We start from the raw sequence: 21,789 nt of genomic DNA on the forward strand, positions 1-21,789 counted from the left end.
TCTGCCTTTCGCCCCTTGTCCATCTTCCATCTCATCCACCCTCCTGACTGGATGTTCTATTGGTCTTCTTATCACATGTCCAAACCACCTAAGACGCGATTCCACCATCTTTTCCACAATGGGTGCTACTCCAACTCTCTCCCTTATATCTTCATTCCTTATTTTATCCAATCACGTATGACCACTCATCCATCTCAACATCTTCATCTCTGCCACACTCAGCTTATGTTCGTGCTCCCCTTTAGCCGCCCAACACTCCGTACCATAAAGCATAGCCGGTCTTATAGCGGTGCAATAGAATTTACCTTTAAGTTTTAAAGGCACTTTTTTGTCGCATATAAAACCAGACGCACTCCGCCATTTTGACCACCCTGCTTGGATCCTATGATTTACATCCTGTTCAATCTCTCCATTATCCTGTATGATGCACCCAAGATACCTAAAACTTTTAACTTTTTGTAGGGTATTTTCTCCAATCTTCACCTCTATATTAGGGTTTTCCCTTCTCGGACTGAACTTACATTCCATATATTCCGTCTTGCTACGACTTATACGCAGACCATACACTTCTAAAGCTTCTCTCCATAATTCCAACTTCTTATTTAGGTCTTCCCTTGACTCTCCCATAAGGACGATATCATCGGCAAAAAGCATGCACCATGGCACAGGCTCTTGGATGTGCTTTGTGAGTACTTCCAAGACTAATATGAAAAAGGTATGGACTTAAGGATGATCCCTGGTGTAATCCTATACCAATAAAAAATTCCTCTGTCACACCACCTTGAGTCTTCGCACTAGTTGTGGCCCCATCATACATGTCTTTAATTGCACGAATATATGCGATCCTTACCCTCCTCTTTTCTAAAACCTTCCATAAGACCTCCCTTGGTACCCTATCATACGCTTTTTCCAAATCAATAAACACCATATGTAGATCCCTTTTATTACTACGATACCTCTCCATCATCCTTCTTAAAAGGTATACCGCTTCAGTGGTAGATCTGCCTAGCATGAATCCAAATTGGTTCTCTGTTACTTGTGTCTCTTTTCTCAACCTCCGTTCTATCACCCTTTCCCATAACTTCATGGTATGACTCATAAGCTTGATCCCTCTATAGTTTTCGTAACTTTGTATATCCCCCTTATTCTTGTAGATAGGTACCAAGGTGCTCTTTCTTCATTCATCAGACATCTTCTTTGACCTTAAAATCTCATTAAAAAGCTTGGTTAACTAATTGATGCCTTTTTTCTCCAAGACCCTTCCAAACCTCAATCGGGATATTATCAGGTCCTACTGCCCTACCATTTTTCATCTGCTTTAGAGCCTCTTTTACCTCGAAGTCTCGAATTCTTCGATAGTAGCCAAAGTTTTGATCTTCTTCCCTTGTGCATAATCGACCAAGGCTCGGAAGAGTCTTCTGTCCCTCATTAAATAACTCGTAGAAGTAGCTCTTCCACCTTTCCTTAATCTCCTCCTCTTGAGCCAACACCTCTCCATCCTTATCTTTTATGCACTTAACCTGATCCAAATCTCTCGTTCTTCTTTCACGGCTCTTTGCGATTCTATATATACTTTTTTCTCCTTCTTTTGTATCCAAAGACTGGTAGAGACCCTCATATGCTCTTGTTCTTGCTTCACTTACAGCCACTTTTGTCTCTTTCTTAGCTGCCTTATATTTTTTCTAGTTATCTGCGTTGAGGCATAAAGACCACTCTTTAAAGCACTCCCTTTTTATCTTTATCTTTTCTTGTACACTGGCATTCCACCACCAGGACTCCTTGTCTCTTGTTCCTATTCCTTTAGATTCACCAAAGCTTTTTTTTGCTGTTCTTCTAATAACTTCTGCCATTTTCCTCCACATCTCTTTCGCACTTCCATTTCCATCCCACTTTGCCTCTTCTCCTACCCGTCTTAGGAAGCTTCTTTGTTCCTCACCTTTCATCCGCCACCACCTCGTCCTTGGGTTCTTCGTATAATGTCTTTTCCTCAACTTTTGCCCAACGCGGAAATCCATGACGAGCACCCTATGTTGTGTTGTCAAACTCTCTCCCAGGATAATTTTACAATTAATGTAAAATTTCTGGTCGACTCTCCTCAACAGGAAGAAGTCGATTTGAGAGCTTGTCATGCCACTCTTATAGGTTATAAGATGTTCGTCTCTCTTTTTAAAACATGTATTTGCAATGAGAAGATCAAAGGTTAAGGAAAAGTCCAAAATAGTTTTACCCTCGGCATTGATCACCCCGAAACCATGGCCTCCGTGAATACTCCCATATCCAGTCACTTCTCTACCAACATGGCCATTTAAATCTCCTCCTAAGAAAATCTTATCTCCCAAAGGTATGTCTTGAACTAAACTCTCTAGATCCTCCCAAAACCTTATCTTGTGTTGTTCGTCCGAACCCACTTGCGGTGCATAGGCGCTAATCCCATGGAAAGCACCTCTCTCCACCACAAGTTTGATAGAGATGATCCGATCTCCCACCCTCTTGACATCCACTACGTCATTCTTCCACTGCTTATCCACAATTATTCCAACCCCATTCCTATTCTTCACATTTCCTGTATACCAAAGTTTGAAGTAAGAAGTATCCAACTCCCTAGCCTTCGCACCAACCCATTTTGTTTCTTGTAGGCACATAATGTTAATCTTCCTCCTTGTCATGGTGTCCACCACCTCCATGGACTTTTCTGTTAGAGTGTCTATGTTCCATGTCCCAAATAGATTAACTAACAAAAAATTATTCAAAATTTGTTACAATAAAAAATAAAACCATAAAAAGATGTGCTATCTTCTACATTCCAATCAAAGAAAATACCTGGTAATATGTTATTTTCCAAAGGAAAAAATAGAAAATAAATTAGAGAAAGAGCGAGAGACTATTCCATGCCACTGTTTCACAGTAACTTCACAACTGTTTTATTTGCAAAACAAAGTCATTCACGAACTAATACTAGAAAGAAAATGAAAGCATTCATGGCCAACTAGATAGAATTGCTTGCATATTTAGAAAAGAGTAATCACCCAAATTTTGGTTCAAAAGAAACAATGTAGTTTTCAAAAGTATATACATTGTTCTATTCAACATATCTATAATAGAAAAGAAAAGAATAAACTACTCTACTTATTAGTTACTACCATATGTCACAAAATTTGATACCTTCTATCTACCAATATGCAACAATACAAAGGCTATGGGATCAAAAGCATACAGATCACTACGACTTAGTGAGGAATATGAAAGAATATATCCACACATCAATAAACAAAATTTTGATATCCAATTTAAAAAAGAAACTAAAAAGTTCTATCTACCAATATGCAACAATACAAAGGTCATGGGATCAAAGGCATACAGATTACTACGACTAGCATCAACAAATAAAATTTCAATATCAAATTTAAAAAAGAAACTAAAAAGTTAATTCCTAAAGTGGGTCACAAGATTTATATCCTTAATCATCACAGGGCCAACCTTAGAGAGAATGTCTAAGCATGGTGGTAGAATCTCTTTGGAAGCAGGGATTGAGCCATACTAAACCAATAGGAACAGTTTTAACATGGCAGGTTTAACATGGCAGGAGCATTTTTAACATGGCATGTTTTCATCTTCCACTTAATGAACAATTTATTAAATCAACAACAGCAAAACACAATATAACAATTAAAAGGTAAAGAACAACACCAAAATAATAATTTATCAAATTAACAAGTTAATAAGATCAATTAAAACTGAAAATCAAAATAACAAGAACAATTAAAATTTTAAACTACAGCAAACCAACAACAAAATAAGAACTAGAAAACATACTAATCATGAAAACAACAATCAAATAAAACAATAACTGAATAATTAATACAAGAAAGAACAAGAAGAAGGTAAAAAAAATCACCCTAGGATGGAGAAGTTCTGAAATTCAAACAGTACAGGAGAGGGAGGAGCTTTAAAATACGACGGAAATGGTTGAACGGAGACTGAACAATGGCTGAACGGTGGCTGAAAGGCGGCGGAACAGAGGCTCGAACACGCGGCGTAGAGGACTGAACAGAGGGCTAAGCAGCTCGAACAAGGGTTGGCCAAAAAGGGCAGAACAAGGGTTGGCCAAAAAACAGAGGCAGAAGCTTGGCCAAAAAAGAGGCGGATGCGCGGCGAACAAGGGTGATGTTGCGCCGAAGCTGTAGCAATGCGGATGGTGGCGGTGGCTGGACTTTGAGGAACGGCGACGAGAGAGGGCTGCTTCGGGGCTTCCTCCAAGCTGCCTTCGAGTTCTCTTCTCTGCGTTCTTCAGTGTGTTCGTTCAGAGGCCAGAAAAAGGAAAGTGAGGGAGTGAGGGAGCTCAATGAGAGGAAGGAGGATAGTGGCTGAGTGAGGCTGTGAGAGAGGAGAGGCCAAGAGGGTGCTGCGCATTTTGGTTAATGGTTAGGGTTCCTCTAACCAACGACGCCATTTTGAGCAAATTCCAGAAGACCGGTCGAGTCCCGGTTCAGTTCGACCGACCGATTCTTTACTGGTTCGATGGTCCAACGACGGTTTCTAAATTTTTCGGTTTTGATATATGCAATTCGTTTCTTATACCGGTTCACGGTTCAATTGATTCGACCGGTGGTTCGAACCGATTTTCAGAACCTTGGTCATAATCACCAGGCTATCTTGTTTGTTATTAATATATGTGCAAATTAAAATACATATAGATATCTTTTAGCAAATAATTTATTTCTATTTAATTTATTTTTATTTTAATTATAAACTCACTTATTTTTTATTTTTATAATTATATAATATCTATTAATATTTTTTTAATGAATAATTGTAGTATATAATAGTATAATAGACATAAACTAATTAATAAATTATTAAATTCGAAAATAATAATTATTTTAATATAAAAATAAAATAAAAATATTTATGATAGAGTAAAATTAACAAAATACTTATTGTTCCTGTTTTATATTGTTTTAGAATAGCTAAATATTTTTAAAATGTTAGTAAAAATATGTATTTTAAATTTTTGACTATATTTTGTTTTTTATTTACATAGAATTGGATCAATCAATTTAACTGATGATTTTTCGGTTGAACTAATGACTCAATAACTTAATCGGTTCGATCATCGGTTCTGATAATTATGATGTTGGATGATAGTTTAGTATTTTCTTTTTAGATTTGACCAACACAAAAACAAAAAAAAAAGCGCTCTATTGTATCACAAAAATAGAGAGGTAAGCATCAAAGTAGTCCCTAAAGTTATCCTCGAGGCTCAAAGTAATCCCTGAACTTAAAAATTTGTCGAAATCGTCCCTGAAGTTGATCTCCGGTACTCATAGTGGTCCTTCCGGTGAATTTCGTCCAGCTGGCGCAACTGGAAAGCTGACCTGGCGTCGTTGGTGACACGTTAGCAGCGCAACGGCTAGCTGACGTGGCTTAGTAAACATTTTGGACTCAATTTGGTCCCTAATTTTAGGTTAAAAACCCTAACCCCAATTGACTCTCTTCTCCTTTCTTCTCTATCGCACAAATAACCAGCCACTGCATTAATATGGTAAGCTTGTGCTTCTGTATTATTGTTGCCATTTTTAGGCATGTAAGTTAAGCTTTTATTTGTGCCACCATATGCAATCTTTTGGGGTGACTAATACCTTCTGTTCTAGTTATCTCTTTTAGAGCCCCCTGTTTTTACTGTTTTGGTTTTTGTGCCTCTCCAGATTATTACTTTTGATAACTATGGTGTCTCAGGTCATTGTAATCATCGAGATGTGCATTATGGAGTAAGGCAAGTTAAGATATTATGATACTACTATTGATCAATATTGAACTACTATTACTTTAAATTTTGTAGATATGCATGATGCTGATTGTTTATTTTTAATTTTTATACTTTGGCACCACTTTTTTTGGTTTTTTTTATTACTTGAGTTTGTCAAATGTCAACAGTGCTCAACATCGCAGATTTGCTTTTCTTAGTTTACAAAAATTGGTATTGAAGTGACACAATGAATGTTTCTTACAACTGATATATTATAAATTAGCAAATGGCCATGATCATCCTTTATATTCTTTAATCTTTATATATCAATCCTGAATCACCCATAGCTTAATAACTGTAAATGTTCTGTAGTTATATTTGCTGAATCTCTTTTGATAATGTTTATTGCAACATCTTATGTTCCTAATGTAGAAAAATATAGACTCTACTGAGGCCAAAATTCAAATGCAAAGAAAGGGAATGTACTAAACATTTAAACATATTACAAAGTGGTTCATTTTCTACAAAACCGAACCACATTCTTATCACTAGCTTCAAAAAACTTGGCCTTAACTTTGTTTAGTGATGCAGCAATATCTGTCATGTTCATTCGTTCTTCAGGTAAATCCTCACAACAATTTAAGGCCGGTTTCAAGATAGATGATGTAGATGCTATTATGTCATCAACATGGTGGTGACCTTCATCTTGTAAAAAGTTAGAATCCACAACTTGATCAATTGCTCGTGACAATGATTCACTAATCCAACCTTTCATGCTTAATCCTGCAACAAACAAGTCATCTGTTGGCTTCTTTCTTGTGAATGTTTCCATCAGCATTATCCCCAAACTGTATACATCTCCCTTTGTAGAGATAATCCCTTTGGATCCAAACTCTGCAACTCAAATTACCCTCGTTATTTTAAATAAAATATTTGTTTATAGAACAAGTATATGTGACAACAAGCCACTAAAATTGGAAACAAAATGTTTAGATACCACCACCGCAACAGAAAGTGAATTTCTGAACTAATGAAAATTACTACAGAAAAAGTTAAAGAAGCATTGTAGTTCAACTTTGATTACAAATTATTACTAATCAAGCATATGGTTATAATCAAATGACCAAAGTTAAAAGGGAAATTATAATCTGGTGTAGCATAACTTACCCGGTGCAATGTAGCCAACTGTAGCCATGGTCTTGGTATATTCTTTGGATTGTCCCTCGCCAAGCAATTTGGCAATGCCAAAGTCACTGACATGGCCAACCATGTCTTCATCCAATAAGACATTACAAGGTTTGACATCACAATAAACCACTATAGGTGAAGATCCATGATGCAGATACTCCAATGCAGATGCCACATTTATCATTATATTTAGCCTTTGCAAGAAGTCCAAACAATGATTATGAGAATACAACCATCTCTCAAGGCTCCCATTAGGCATGAACTCCATCACTAAAAGCTTGTAATCTATACTTGAACAACAACCTATGATCTTCATGAGATTTCGATGGCGCAGATTGAGCATTGCTTCGCATTCTACACTGAAGTTCTTTGATCCTAATTCTAAGTCCAAGTTAAACACTTTGACAGCAACCAGCATCCCATTTGAAAGTAAACCTTTGAACATAGAGCCAAAACTGCCCCTACCAAGCAAATTACTCTCATCAAATCCATTAGTTGCCTGTGATAGTTCATAGTACGAAATCATTCTGGCTGCTGGTAATGCTGATAATGTTCCTTCATTAGTATCACCACCATTCTTTCTTCAACGCCTGACAAGAAAAAACACACAGAAAACAACCAGAATGATTGAAACCATTATAGGCAATATGCATTTGATGAAGAATATGTTTGCATTTGACCTTTCTTCTTTACTTTACTGCATGCTGGGACTTGTAATCTGGCATTTTCACAAAGTGCTTTATTAAACATGAAAGATTGAGCAGTGAAATTTTTGAAAGGTCTACCACTCGGAATCTCTCCTTTCAAACTATTATGAGAAAGATTGATGAATTTAAGATAATGAAGTGACTCCAGTGATCTTGGAATCAAGCCAAACAAGTTGTTTTGAGATAAGTCCAAATCTGTCAAACTTATCAAACTGCCAAGTGAATCAGGAATACCCCTACCAATTTATTTTGTGATAAGTTGAAAATTTGCAAATTTTGCAATCTAGAAATGGCCCCAGGAATGCTTCCTGAGATCATATTCTTTGATAGATCCAAGAAAGTCACAACCTTTAAGTTCCCAATTTCAATTGGAAGAGACAGAATTAAAGCATTGTCAGACAAGTTCACCTCAAGAATGTCTCTGAGGCTCCAAAGAGAAGAAGGCACCTTACTGAGTTTGTTGGAGTTCAAGTAAAATTTTCTTAGAGAAGTAAGATTACCAAAGCAAGTTGGAACCTCTCCGAAAATTAGCTTGTTCTCAGTTATGTACAACTCACTCAGCTGCTTGATTTTGCAGATTTTGCTAATGATGGTTCCCTGCAGACGGTTGTTGCCAAGACTCAAATATTGAAGAGAGTGCGATGGAGAAGAAAGGAGAGGAGAGTCAATTGGGGGTTAGGTTTTTAACCTAAAATTAGGGACCAAATTGAGTCCAAAATGTTTACTGCGCCACGTCAGCTAGCCGTTGCGCTGCTAACGTGTCACCAACGACACCAGGTCAGCTTTCCGGTTGCCAGCTGGACGAAATTCACCGGAAGGACCACCATGAGTACCGGAGATCAACTTCAGGGACGATCTCGACAAATTTTTAAGTTCAGGGATTACTTTGAGCCTCGAGGGTAATTTCAGAGACTACTTTGATGCTTACCTCCAAAAATAGAAGACAAAAAATGAGAGAAAGTATTTTTTCGTGAGAAGCCCGTCGTCATTCATGGAAATGGTCAGGGACAAGATTGGTAGACAAATAGTTAGTTACCAAAGCAAGGGAGAAAGGGTGACTTGGTGAGCGAGAGGAGGACCATGTCTATGTGGCCTTATCCGCAACCCAACTCCAATCCTTCTTTGCCCCGCACCAACAACACTATACAAATTTCTGAAACAAATTCCACACTCCAAAAGGAAAACCATAAAAATAATGGCACTTCTGTGCTTCAATTCCCTCACCCTCCCCTCTCTCCATTCACCCATTCCCTCTTCTTCCCTCGTCACTCCTGGTAAGTCACCCTCTTCCCCCACTTTTCCTTAATTTCTCCAAATGTTCCAATTTTTTCTTTCTATTATTAATTTCTCCGAAAACATTTGTTAATAATGCCTGTGATATTTTTCTGTGCTCAGTTTTCAGAGTGCAACTTAAGCCCCCTGTTGGTGTGCCCACCAAGTGTTTGAACTTTGTTCCAATTCGAACAACACCCTCTAAGAGGAGGAGCATGGTGGTGGCTGCGGCAGCCGCCGATGGTGCTTCTCCTGCCGAAGGGGGGTCCCCTCCTCCACCGGAGGGAGAGAAGAAAGAGAGCGCCGCTGTGGATAAGCTTCCCCTGGAATCGAAGCTGAAGGAGAAGGAAGAGCAGAGGCTGAGGATGAAGATGGCGAAGAAGATAAGGTTGAGGAGGAAGCGGCTCGTCAGGAAGCGGAGGCTGAGGAAGAAGGGTAGATGGCCACCTTCCAAGATGAAGAAGTTGAAGAATGTCTGAAGAAGAAGAAGAAGAAGCACTATGTAATGCATACAATTGTGCTTTTTTGCAGGTTTTTTAGTCCTGAATCTGAATCTGAACCTGATTCTCATTATAATTGTATTTTGTAGTTCTGGCATTTGTTGTTATGTGTTATTTAAAAGAGTTTTTGTTAACCGAGATTGCTTTTTATAGCTTAACGTTGCAGAGCACTCACCTGTTGCCTGTTGGTTGTAGGAAATAGGGTGTTTCATTCGGAATGGGGTGGTGTGGTGCTATCATGTGTGTTTATGTGATAAATGGTGGTGTATTTGTGTTAAATTCATCCCATTTTGCAGTGTTTTTTATATAGGCTGTTTGCATTTGTAGCAAAGAAAACAAGTCATTGAAAGAAATAAGGATCAAATTCTATCATTTATCGGAGAATAGTTTGGGTATCACTGGTGTGAAATGAGAAAGATTTTTATGCTTTGATATTAGAAGTGAGGAAGAATGAATGGCATTCGAGAAATGCGCTAATATTATGAATATAAAACATCAGAAAATTTCATAATTTGGCATTGTTTGTATGCCCTGAAGAGGAAAAGAATTCTCTCCAGTTTTTTTAACAATTGATAGAATACAGTGTGATCTATCACCTTTGATTCTATGAGTGGGACCAGAAATAAATAAGAGAGAGAGAACGATGAATGGTTAGATTGAATACTGGATACCATCCAGTTTTTTTCTCACTGGAGAGGATCCATTCCCCCCTGAAGACTGCTTGTTGCTTTAGGAGCCGCCTCTAGCGAGTTGTTCAACAATCACTCGGTATGTTATCTCGAGTTAAACTCCGCTTTGGTCTCTCAAATTAGCAAGTTGTACTGATTTAGTCTCTGAAATTGGCAAGTTGTACTGATTTAGTCTCTGACTTTCCAATTGTTACAATTTGGTCCCTTAAATTAAAAAAAATGCATTAATTTAGTCCCTCGTGTATCTTCCGTTGTTGGAATTCAACACCGTTAGTGACGTAGCTCAAGTCTTGTCACGTTAGACATATTAAAACGACGTTGTATGCCTTTTGGCATTAAAGAAGGCACTAAATGTCGTTTGAGCATTTGAACAATACTAAAACGTTATATTCATCCCTTTTAGTATTGTTCAAACCCTGAAATGACATCATTTAGTGCTCTTTTAGCGCCAAAACGTGTACAACGTCGTTTCAACATGTCCAACATAATAAGACTTGAGCTATCTCACTAACGACATTGAGGAGGGACTAAAATGGTGCACTTTTTTGTATCTGGAGAACCAAATTGTAGCAATTGAATGCAACTCGCCTAGAACCAAATTGTAGCAATTGAAAAGTTAGGAACCAAATCAGTAGTGCAACTCGCCAATCTCAAGAATCAAAATGAGGCTTAACTCGTTATCTCCTATTGTTAAGTTCAATGACTGCTCTTCGAGAGTTTTCACTGATAACGGAAATGCACTGCTGAGACACCTAAGACATGGCTTTTAGATGCTCCTTTCTAAATGTTACCAGTATATCAAGGGATGAGAAAATAACCATCCTTCAATCATCCGGCAAAACTTATCTGCAGCAGAAAATCATGTAATGATCGCGTTAATCCTAAAAGATCCTTTGCTTTGTTCACAATCAAATAGATGTGTTTAGTACATCCAATAGTGTACTCCAAAATCCCAAGTTTTCATTTACTCTAAAAGTTCATGTTTCCCTTTCCCCCCTCCAAAACCCTAAATGACAAATTACTGTTGCCAAATTACTCAACACAAGAAGCATTGCTATACAGAAAATGTTATTATAGGAACTTAAAGGCACAAATCATATGATGGGGTGGTCATGGTAATGGGGAACACTCTACATGGCTTACAATATATACAAACCCCACTATGAACTAAGGAAATTATGCTCAGAAGATGAAGGCAGCTTTATGGGAGAGGAAGTACGCGTCCTCTTCCTTTCTTTTTCTTTATTATTTGTTTTTTTTTTTTTTTTTTTGTCACCTACTTGTCAGTGGATTAGCAAATGCTTTGGTTCTCCTCGGATCATGCTCTTTTTCGGCTGATAATGCAACCTATGTTTCTCCTCCAATCTTTTATTTTCAAGGAGTTAGACTAACGTATCGCCTCTAAGGATATTGAATTTGCAGAGCGGGCAAGTTGCTTTTGTCCGGAGCCAGCGGCTGATGCATCCACAGTGGAAATGATGGGTACAGGGGAGGCGATACAGTTCTGCTCCATCAACATAGGGGGATAGGCAGATGCAGCATTCCTACAATATTATCAGTAGAAGTTTAGTTCTCTGGTCATCATGTGATTTGTAACTATGTGAAGTAACAAAACATAATAAGCAATTTTCAGGGGGTTTAAAATAAACCCAGAAGAAACAGTATAACACTGTGAGATTGAATAATAAATCAGTGATAATCACAATCATATTAGGTACAAATCAAGGATAAAATAACACCTATCTAGGGCCAAAATAACGATCAATGAACAGTTAGGGTAGCAAAAGAACATCATCGCATTATATAATTTTGACAAGCCATGTTTAAAACCAGACCAATCCAAGTATAGATTTCAACAGTTTGTCAAGTAAAAATTGATACAACTAAAGCTCAGTTTCTTTTGAATAACTAAAGCATGGACAAGCCAAATCCACCAGACAAAGAATCATGGAATGGAAATGGGTAACAAAGGATATATCAGAAAAGATACCAAAATGACATAACAAAGTAAATAAGGTTGCCCAAAGGGAAGAAATTTGACATGAAGGGACATAGTTACAACTAATAAGATTATAAAATGATATTAACACTAGAGAATGACTGAATGAGAGATCTGAAAAGATGTACTCACAGAATCATCTGGTTCGAGAAAAAGTTCACTGATATGATTTTCATTGTATGAATCCGATTCTGCTTTTACAATTTGCTTCTTCTTGTCATCAACCAACACTAACAAATTTGATTGGCCAAACCTATACTTAGGAAGTGACCTAATATCCTCTTCTGATGCACCTTCCCTGATTCTTATAGCATAAGCTAATGCTATTATTGGGATAAGGCAAAAGAGGGCAAAGAAAATTATACATGCCATCCCAATGCAAAAGATAATAAAAAATACATCAAAGGCTAGAAACACCACTGTTAACCTGCAACAATGTGATAAATACACCATTGAGTATTCCAAGCTTCCAATAAATTATGTAAGGATGACACTAATCAACCTATGTTAGAAGATGAAGCAACAAAGAACAGACTTTTTAGAGTAGTGATAAATATACAACTAAACCTTGTCCAATTAAACGAAGTTGACTATATGAATTAGGATCCGCTATATTGTTTTGTTATAAATCATGTCTACATTCAAACTATTCTTACCAGTAAAGTTGCGGAGAATCTTCCAGTAGTGCTTGGCCGCCCACAACAATCCAATAAAATCCAAACACCCACCAGACAGATGATGCCAGAGTGTTCACCGGCTCTAACCTCTTCAGGATGCTGAAAGCAATAAATAACAGTAGAATGCAAATTCAATTATCTGCCAGTGTAAAGGAATAGAAAGGCAAGCATACTGCACACATGGATATAGAAAACCATTCTTCTTCCCATATAACACTTTGAACATCAGTCCCCAACACATAAATAAGACAATGTAAACTGGTGAAGGTGATGAGGGTATTCTACAGAAAAGAAACCTTGCAAGAGCTATCCACATTTTCATTCTTACAAACAATCCACATTAAAATAAGCACTCAACATCTCATTCTTTTTCCAGAATTTTGCAATGACAGTTAAAACAGAAGTAAGCTTCATGGACAGTCAGCCCTTTAAATACACAATAATTATGCAATTCTAGTAGGTAACTACCATCGTAGATATGACTAAACATTAAACCTCGCTAATATAACGATACCCTGGTGGCATTGCTCTGACTTAGATACATGATTGCAATTCAACTGATACTTTGATCTAAATCCTCATCATAACTATCGTATGTCATCAAATGTCTAATGGCTAACAACACCACAGAGCACCTCCTCATCATAGTACATACATTATACATAATCGATTACTGAATTGAAGATTAACAGACTATGCATTCAAGTAGTAAGCTTTGGTATAAAGTGTGACTAGAAAAAACGAACTTTAACAAAATAAGCTAACCTATTATACTGTTTAAGCCAGTTACAAATATGTTAATCCATGCAAAACGGAATAACTAACTGTGTACTTTCAAATTCATCATCAGCTTAAAAAAATGGTTACTGTGTCATTTTTAGACCAATTAATAGTTTAAATAACAAAATTGCACGACCTGATAGCACATTTGAATTCAAGGCCAATAAAGTATAAACTGCGTAGTAGAGGAGATTGAATACCTAGAATTTCTAAATAAAACCAAGACATAACTCTCAGTGATCACTAAAATGATAATCATCACACACAAATTAAAGGTTAAAATATTCTCCTTAATCATCCACCCTATCCCCTCTCGTTTAAGAAATATCAGCTTCCTCTAACATGCAGCCAAAGATTCAAACTTTAATATCTAACCAGGATTTTTCTCTCTCTCTTTTTTTTTTAAATTTAAAAAATCCATTGAAAAATAACTGAGTAAATAATTAAATATCAATTAACTAAAAATTTCACCATAGCCAGAAAAATAAAAACCTAATCTTAGTATCTATCAATTCAATAGAGTTACCTGTACGGACTCTGAGACAGCGAAGGATCCCCGATTCTCCTGCGATACTCGAAGAACACGAAGCAAATATGGAGCACGCACTCGAACGCGTAGCCACAGAGCCACAGCCTCAGCGGCGTCGCTGGCCGCTCCCGGAGCGTGGAGAGGAGCACGCCGGCAGCCACGACGACGAAAGCCAGGTTCCACACCAAGTCCAACACGAGGACGGGCCTGGAGTACGCGCATCCTCCGCCATCGTCATCGTCGGAAGCGTCGAGGCCGTCGTCGGATCGGCGGTCAGCGCAGTCGGCGAGGAGCATGCGGCGGCGGTCGGCTGCGATGAGGCGGGTGGTGTAGCGAGCTAGGGGGAAGGAGAAGGTGGTGGTGCGTAGAGTGGAGGTCCGGAGCATGGGATCGCTGGCTCCGGCACTGATGACGTGGCGGTACTGGTGGTCCATGTTAGAGAGAGAAAGGGTGAGGGTGCGTTTGTGTTTGTGGAGAGAGTTTGAATAGAAAAAGAAGGAAAAGCGTTAGTACTAGAAAGGAGTGGGTGGTGATGGTGGAAACTAGAGAGTAATGAGTTAAAAGAGTAGTAAAGGGGGGTGATGATTCTGGTGAAGGCACAAACAGAATTTCAGCGAGGGCGTGCGTTGTGTGGTGGTGTTGTTGGTGGTAGCACTTTACACGAAGCGGGTTAAACGATGTCGCATCCTGACTACGACGGTTTTCTTATTCTAATTAATTTCACTACACTACCACGGAATTAGGAAGGAAAACAGGACTACGCTTATAATAAGATTTGTTGTCCTCAACTTGGCCTCAATATTAAGTCTAAATTGTTGATAAATTTGGCCTAATTTTAGTAATTTAAAACTTGTTAAAAATCTTGATGATTTAAAAAAAAAATAATATAAAATAAATAAATAATCAAGTAAAATTAAAGATAATAAATATATTTTAATATATATATATATATATATATATATATATATATATATAATTAAAAAAATAAATAGTCAAATGAATAAAAATTTTAAATAAAATAGATTATATAAGTTTAAATTATCACTATTATATTTTTAATATAAAATTATAATAAAATAATGTATTTATATATCATGACAGACTTAAATCAACCTAACAAGTCGAATAAGTTATTTCATAAATTGAGTCTGACTTAATAATTTAAGTCTGGACAAGCCAAGTCGGTCTGAGACCATACTCTTTTATTATTTTTTTTTAACCAAAGATAGGAGACTCGAACTCATAACCTCTTAATTTAATATGAAAAAATTATGCCATTTGAACTATAACTTATTGGCTCTTTTTTTATCATCTCTTACACATAATAAATTATGAATTATGTATTAATTGAGTTGTGCTATATATTCAAATAGTTTTGTCAATCAAATTGACATAAACTTAACAAAAATTATTCTCATAAAATGTATATAAATTACACACTTTTTTTCTTCTTTCATATTTATTTTTCATTTTTTTTTGTCATTTTTTGCTATTGTTGTTGCTATCTTTTCTTTTATTTCTCTTCTTTTTTTTTGTATTATTGTAGTATTTTTTTATGTTTTTTTATCTTTTTTATTTGATTTTTTTAAGAGGGTGAAAACAAAAAAAAAATACAAAAAGACAAAAGATGAAAAAGAAGAATATAATAACAATGATAAAGAAAAAAAAAAGATAGAGGTTGAATGGTATAGAATTTATTAAAAAAATAACACGAAATTTTTTAAAGATAATATGAAAAAATTTCGACTAATTAAAAGTTATCAAAAACAAAAATAATATTAAAATTTTTCAATCATAACACTGTAATTTTTTTAATATATTTTTTTTCATAATTTACCTTTTTTTTTTTAAATATATTATTTTTATTCTTTTCATATTTTATTATTGATATTTTTTTTTGTATATTCTTATATTTTACTTAAAAATAGAAAATTTTACATGGGCTGATTTCTCTCTCTCTCATCACTGAACAAATAAAAGCGGAGCTAAAGTCAATAGTGTCAAAGCTTTTCAAATTTGCTCCAAGTGTTTACCTCTACCTTACACTGAGGAATAGATTTAGAAATTAAAAGTCGAATGAAAATATTTTTTAAAAATAAATGTTACTAAAATTTTAATTTCTATCTTTATTTTAGTCATATAAGTCTCTATTTTGGAGTTAAATTATTCATGTTTTACTGGAGATCTCAGGTATATCTCATTAAAATTTGAGATTCTACATGCAATTCTTAATTTCTTTTATTATACCATATTATTATGATATATATACATATTGTTACGGTCCGGTCCAAACCTTCCGCTAGCTTGGGCCGACCCGAGCTCCATCCGACCCGAACGGTCGGGGGCAGGACGCTCCGTCACCGACCCGGACACGCGTCCGTAACAGCTCACTCTTAGCTGTGAAGGAAACGTCTCGGGAATAGTGGGCCTGCCTTCACAGGGCCCACCTCTGACAATATATAAGGGGAAGATTTACTCTTCTCCAGAGGTACGTCATATACTCTATCACCCTTTTCGCCTGCACACCTTACTGACAAGAGCGTCGGAATGTCTTTGCAGGTGGCACCCCCTCTCACGCGAAGTACTCGGGACCTTGCGTACCGCTGACCGGCAGTCCACGACTTGACGAGCCCCTACCATCATCCCGAATCACAACCCGAACCATTCAGCAAACGACCTACCGAACATTGGCGCCGTCTGTGGGGACTCGTCCATGGACTTCGTGCTAGTCGAAACGGAGGCAAGCCGCGAGGCCGTACCCGGAGGCGATGCCGCCGGGACGGGAACCCGACAACATCCAAGATCCCCCTGAGGGACGCAACCCAGGCGCATGAGAGACGCCCTTTCGGGGGACTGGCGACAACCACGCCAGAATAGTGCAAGAGCTACGCCATAGAATGCAAGACTTAGAGCGCCGATTGGCGGACAGAGAACGCGACCAGCGCACCCCGGAACAGAGTCACTCACGCTATCTCTCCAGGAGCCGCTCCCGGCGCACACCTAGCCCTCAAGGCGAATCAGAAAGCACCGAGGAAAGAGGGCGCGCGAGAAGGCGCCATGACCCCGTCATTTACGCCAGGCGCGAAGGGCGGCGTACCACAAACCGAGAGGACGAAGACGCTCGTCGGGAGAACGACGATGGGAGAACGAACACCCGAGGACACGTGATAATTGGGGCCACCCCATTCCACCGTTCCATACTCGAGGTCCGGCTGCCAAAACATTTTGACAAGCCGACGGACATGAGGTATGATGGAACGCAGGACCCCTTGGAGCATCTAACGGCCTTCGAGGCCAGGATGAACTTAAAAGGAGTAGGAGATGAGGTAAGGTGCCGCACTTTCCCGGTCACTCTGGCGGGATCTGCAATACGGTGGTTCAATAACCTCCCGCAGGACTCGGTGACCCAATTCTCCGATATCAGCCATGCCCTCCTGGCTCAATTCACAACCAGAATCGCCAAAGCCAAGCACCCGATCAATTTGCTAGGGGTGACCCAAAAAGCCAGGGAGCCGACCAGGAAATACTTGGACCGTTTCAACGACGAGTGCTTGAAAATTGACGGTTTGACGGACTCAGTGGCGAGTTTATGCTTGACGAATGGGCTCCTGAATGAGGACTTCAGGAAGCACCTTACTACAAAGCCAGTCTGGACAATGCAGGAGATCCAGTGCGTGGCTAAGGAATATATCAACGACGAGGAAGTAAGCCGGGTCGTGGCTGCCAATAAACGGCAGCCCGCCTACAACCAAGCCCGGCACTACGAAGGCAGAGAAAAACCAAGGGAACACGCCAGGGAACACGCCAGGGACGGCGGCCCAAGCAAAGCCTCGAAGCCATTCTCCCGAGTCGGGAAATTCACCAATTACACCCCCCTCACGGCACCGATCACGGAAGTCTACCAACAGATAGCAGAAAAGGGGATACTGAAGAAACTCCGACCTCTGAAGGGCAGGACGGGGGGAGACAAGAGCCTCTACTACGAATATCATAAGGGATACGGACACAAAACCCAAGACTGCTTCGACCTAAAAGACGCCCTGGAGCAGGCAATCAGGGATGGAAAACTTGCCGACTTCTCCCATCTTATAAGGGAGCCGAGGAGACGCAATCGGGATCACGAAGGCGAGGACAGCTCCCGGGCGGCAAGACAACGCCGAGAACCAGAGGGGGACGACCACGGTCTCACGGTGGTGAACGTAGTAACAGCGAGAAACTCTGCCCCAAGGTCGAAATCGGCACAGAAAAAAGATGCCAAGGTCCTCGCGGTCTCCTCCTCGTCTGCCAGAAGCTCCCGGGGACTCCCATCCATCCCCTTCGGTCCCGAAGACCAATGGTTCGACGAGATGCCGGAAAGTCCCCCCATGGTCATCACGGCCAGGGTCGGAACCGGCCTCGTCAAGCGGATCCTGGTGGATACGGGGGCAGACTCGAACATCATGTTTCAAAACGTTTTTGATGTCCTGGGACTACGAGATGCTGATCTGGCGACCCACCAGCACGGTGTGGTAGGATTGGGAGACCACTTCATCAAGCCGGATGGAATCATCTCGCTCCCGACCTCCGTGGGGCAAGGGCAAAGGCGAAGGACTGTGATGGCCGATTTTGTAATCTTACGAGATTCCACAGCTTACAACATTATCTCGGGGAGGAAAACCATCAACGACCTGGGGGCTGCCATTAGTACGAAGCTGCTCGTGATGAAGTTTGTTGCTGATGACGGATCCGTAGGATCCATCAGAGGAGACTTGGAAACGGCGGTCGCCTGCGACCACGCCACCCTCTCTCTCAGGAAAAAGTCCAAAGAAGCTTCAGGAGTTTTCCTCGCCGACCTGGACGCCAGAATAGAAGATAAGCCCAGACCTGAGCCAGAAGGGGATTTGGAAAAATTTAGGGTTGGTGATGGGGACGAGAAGTTCATGTTCATAAACAGAAACCTTCCCCATGAATTAAAGGAGCCTCTGATGGAGATGATCAGAGCCAATGCCGACCTCTTCGCTTGGACGCCAGCCGACATGCTAGGGATAGATCCCCAGCTCCTGTCACACCATCTGGCCGTCAAACCAGAAGCCAAGCCAGTGGCCCAGAGGAAGAGAAAGATGTCACAGGAAAGGGCAGAGGAGGTGGCCAGGCAGGCGGCCAGCCTCCTTGAAGCAGGGTTCATCCGGGAATTGGACTACTCGACCTGGCTGTCGAACGTAGTTTTGGTGAAGAAACACAATGGGAGGTGGAGAATGTGTGTAGACTACTCTGACCTCAATAAGGCATGTCCTAAGGACTGCTACCCCCTGCCCAACATTGACGCACTCGTCGACGCAGCGGCGGGGTACCGGTATCTGAGCTTCATGGACGCCTATTCTGGGTACAACCAGATACCGATGCACCGACCCGACGAGGAAAAAACGGCGTTCATAACGCCAGGAGGGACCTATTGCTACAAAGTAATGCCACTTGGTCTGAAAAATGCTGGCGCCACATACCAGAGATTGATGAACAAGATATTCAGTGAGCTTATAGGCAAGACAGTGGAAGTCTACGTGGACGACATCCTCGCAAAAACCACACGACCAGACGATCTCCTGAGCGACCTGGGGGGCGTATTTGCGTCCCTCCGGCAACACAGCATGAGGCTTAACCCGCTCAAATGCGCCTTTGCCATGGAGGCCGAAAAGTTCCTGGGATTCATGATCACCCAAAGAGGAGTAGAAGCCAACCCCGAGAAGTGCCAAGCGATTCTCCAGATGAAGAGCCCGGGTTGTATCAAAGATGTCCAACGATTGGCGGGGAGACTGACGGCATTATCCCGTTTCCTCGGTGCATCGGCAGCAAAAGCCCTGCCCTTCTTCAATCTGATGAAAAAGAGAATAGCATTCGAATGGATCCCGGCGTGCGAGGAGGCATTCAACCACTTCAAGGAGATCCTAGCAGCGCCTCCGGTGCTCGGGAAGCCCAAGGCCGGAGAATCACTCTACCTCTACCTGGCAGTAACAGAGGAAGCACTTGCAGCGGTGCTTGTAAGAGAAGAAGGGAAAGCTCAGCAGCCGATCTACTTCGTGAGTAGGGCTCTACAAGGAGCCGAGCTGAGGTACAACAAACTGAAAAAACTGGCGTTGACACTCCTAACTTCCTCCCGAAGGTTAAGGCAATACTTCCAGGGTCACCGTATAGTCATGAGGACGGACCAGGCAATTCGCCAAGTACTCCAAAAACCTGATTTAGCTGGTAGGATGATGACCTGGGCCATCGAGCTCTCCCAATATGACTTGCAGTATGAGCCCCGGCACGCAATCAAGGCCCAAGCAATGGCAGACTTCTTGGTTGAGGTCACGGGTGATCCCCCCGAGGAAACGGGCACACGGTGGAGGCTCCACGTGGACGGGGCCTCCAACCAAACGTTCGGGGGAGCCGGGGTCATCTTAGAAAGCCCGACAGGAGTCATCTACGAGTAATCGACCAAGTTCGAGTTCCCTGTGTCGAACAATCAGGCGGAATATGAAGCTCTCCTAAGCGGACTAATACTAGCTCGGGAAGTCGGAGCAACGAAGATCGAAGTATGCAGTGACTCACAGGTCGTCACCTCCCAAGTAAACGGAAGCTATCAAGCCCGGGACCCTCTCCTGCAAAAATACTTGGAAAAGGTTAAAGAAATGACAAGTCAGTTCCAAGAGGTCACGATCCAACACGTCCCAAGAGAAAGGAACACACGGGCGGACCACCTGTCCAAACTAGCGAGCACGAAGCCAGGAGCGGGTAACCGGTCTCTCATCCAGGGCATGGTGAAGGAGCCAACGATCGCCCTCCATCTGACGGAGTCAAGCCCCTCGTGGTTGGACCCCATCATAAACTTCCTGGAATTCGGCAAGTTGCCTGACGATGAGAAGGCGGCCAAAACATTGAGAAGGGAGGCGGCCAGATATGCAATCATACAAGGGCAACTGTTCAGAAAGGGGCTCAGCCAGCCCCTATTGAAGTGCTTGCACCCCGACCAGACGGACTACGTACTTAGAGAAGTCCACGAGGGATGTTGCGGCCACCATATCGGGGGCAAAGCCCTAGCGAGGAAGCTCATCCGAGCTGGATACTACTGGCCATCAATGATGAAGGACTCCAGGGAATTCGTTAGAAAGTGCGTAAAGTGTCAACAAAACGCCAATTTCCACAAGGCGCCGGCCTCCGAGCTGAGCCTTCTGACGACTACACGACCTTTCGCTCAATGGGGAGTCGACCTTCTAGGACCCTTCCCGGTTGGCCCAGGACAGGTCAAATATCTTATAGTGGCCATCGATTACAACACCAAATGGATAGAGGCTGAGCCGCTGGCCAGCATATCTTCCTCTAACTGCAGGAAGTTCATGTGGAGACAGGTGATAACCCGGTTCGGCATCCCGGAGGTCGTCATCTCGGATAATGGAACACAATTCACTGACAAGAAATTCACGGAGTTCCTCACCGGCCTAGGGGTAAAGCAAAAATTTTCCTCAGTTGAACACCCCCAGACGAACGGACAGGTAGAGTCCGCAAACAAGGTCATCTTACTTGGCCTCAAGAAACGCCTAGACAACAAGAAAGGCGCATGGGCCGACGAGCTCGCTTCGGTCCTGTGATCCTACCGAACAACCGAGCAAAGCGTTACGGGGGAAACCCCTTTTCGCCTAACGTACGGGGTCGACGCCGTGATACCCATCGAAATCGGCGAACCGAA

General features: G+C 41.0%; 3 protein-coding genes and 1 pseudogene across 3 annotated transcripts; 2 read left to right on the forward strand and 2 right to left on the reverse strand.

The window, feature by feature from the left end:
• Positions 1-6,260: 6,260 nt before the first annotated feature.
• Positions 6,261-7,292, reverse strand: LOC107647131 (putative LRR receptor-like serine/threonine-protein kinase At3g47570 pseudogene; annotated as a pseudogene).
• Positions 7,293-8,696: 1,404 nt separating this feature from the next.
• On the forward strand, positions 8,697-9,785 carry PSRP5 (plastid-specific 50S ribosomal protein 5). Its single transcript, XM_088491416.1, has 2 exons — positions 8,697-8,915; positions 9,037-9,785. Exons 1-2 carry the CDS (start codon positions 8,837-8,839, stop codon positions 9,390-9,392), a joined length of 435 nt encoding a protein of 144 aa, XP_088347542.1. The 5' UTR covers positions 8,697-8,836; the 3' UTR covers positions 9,393-9,785.
• Positions 9,786-11,042: 1,257 nt separating this feature from the next.
• Positions 11,043-14,878, reverse strand: LOC107604710 (E3 ubiquitin-protein ligase At1g12760). The gene is made up of 4 exons (XM_016306361.3): positions 14,085-14,878; positions 12,758-12,877; positions 12,234-12,528; positions 11,043-11,646 (listed from the first exon to the last, which is right to left on the reverse strand). The coding sequence occupies exons 1-4, from the start codon at positions 14,519-14,521 to the stop codon at positions 11,485-11,487; spliced, it is 1,014 nt and encodes a 337-aa protein (XP_016161847.1). The 5' UTR covers positions 14,522-14,878; the 3' UTR covers positions 11,043-11,484.
• Positions 14,879-16,984: 2,106 nt separating this feature from the next.
• On the forward strand, positions 16,985-21,691 carry LOC148562370 (uncharacterized). The gene is made up of 4 exons (XM_088490870.1): positions 16,985-18,590; positions 18,717-19,285; positions 19,571-20,445; positions 21,094-21,691. Exons 1-4 carry the CDS (start codon positions 16,985-16,987, stop codon positions 21,689-21,691), a joined length of 3,648 nt encoding a protein of 1,215 aa, XP_088346996.1.
• Positions 21,692-21,789: the final 98 nt, after the last annotated feature.

Source organism: Arachis ipaensis, chromosome B6 (assembly GCF_059453495.1).
Source record: "Arachis ipaensis isolate K30076 ecotype BB chromosome B6, ASM5945349v1, whole genome shotgun sequence".
Lineage (NCBI taxonomy): Eukaryota > Viridiplantae > Streptophyta > Magnoliopsida > Fabales > Fabaceae > Arachis > Arachis ipaensis.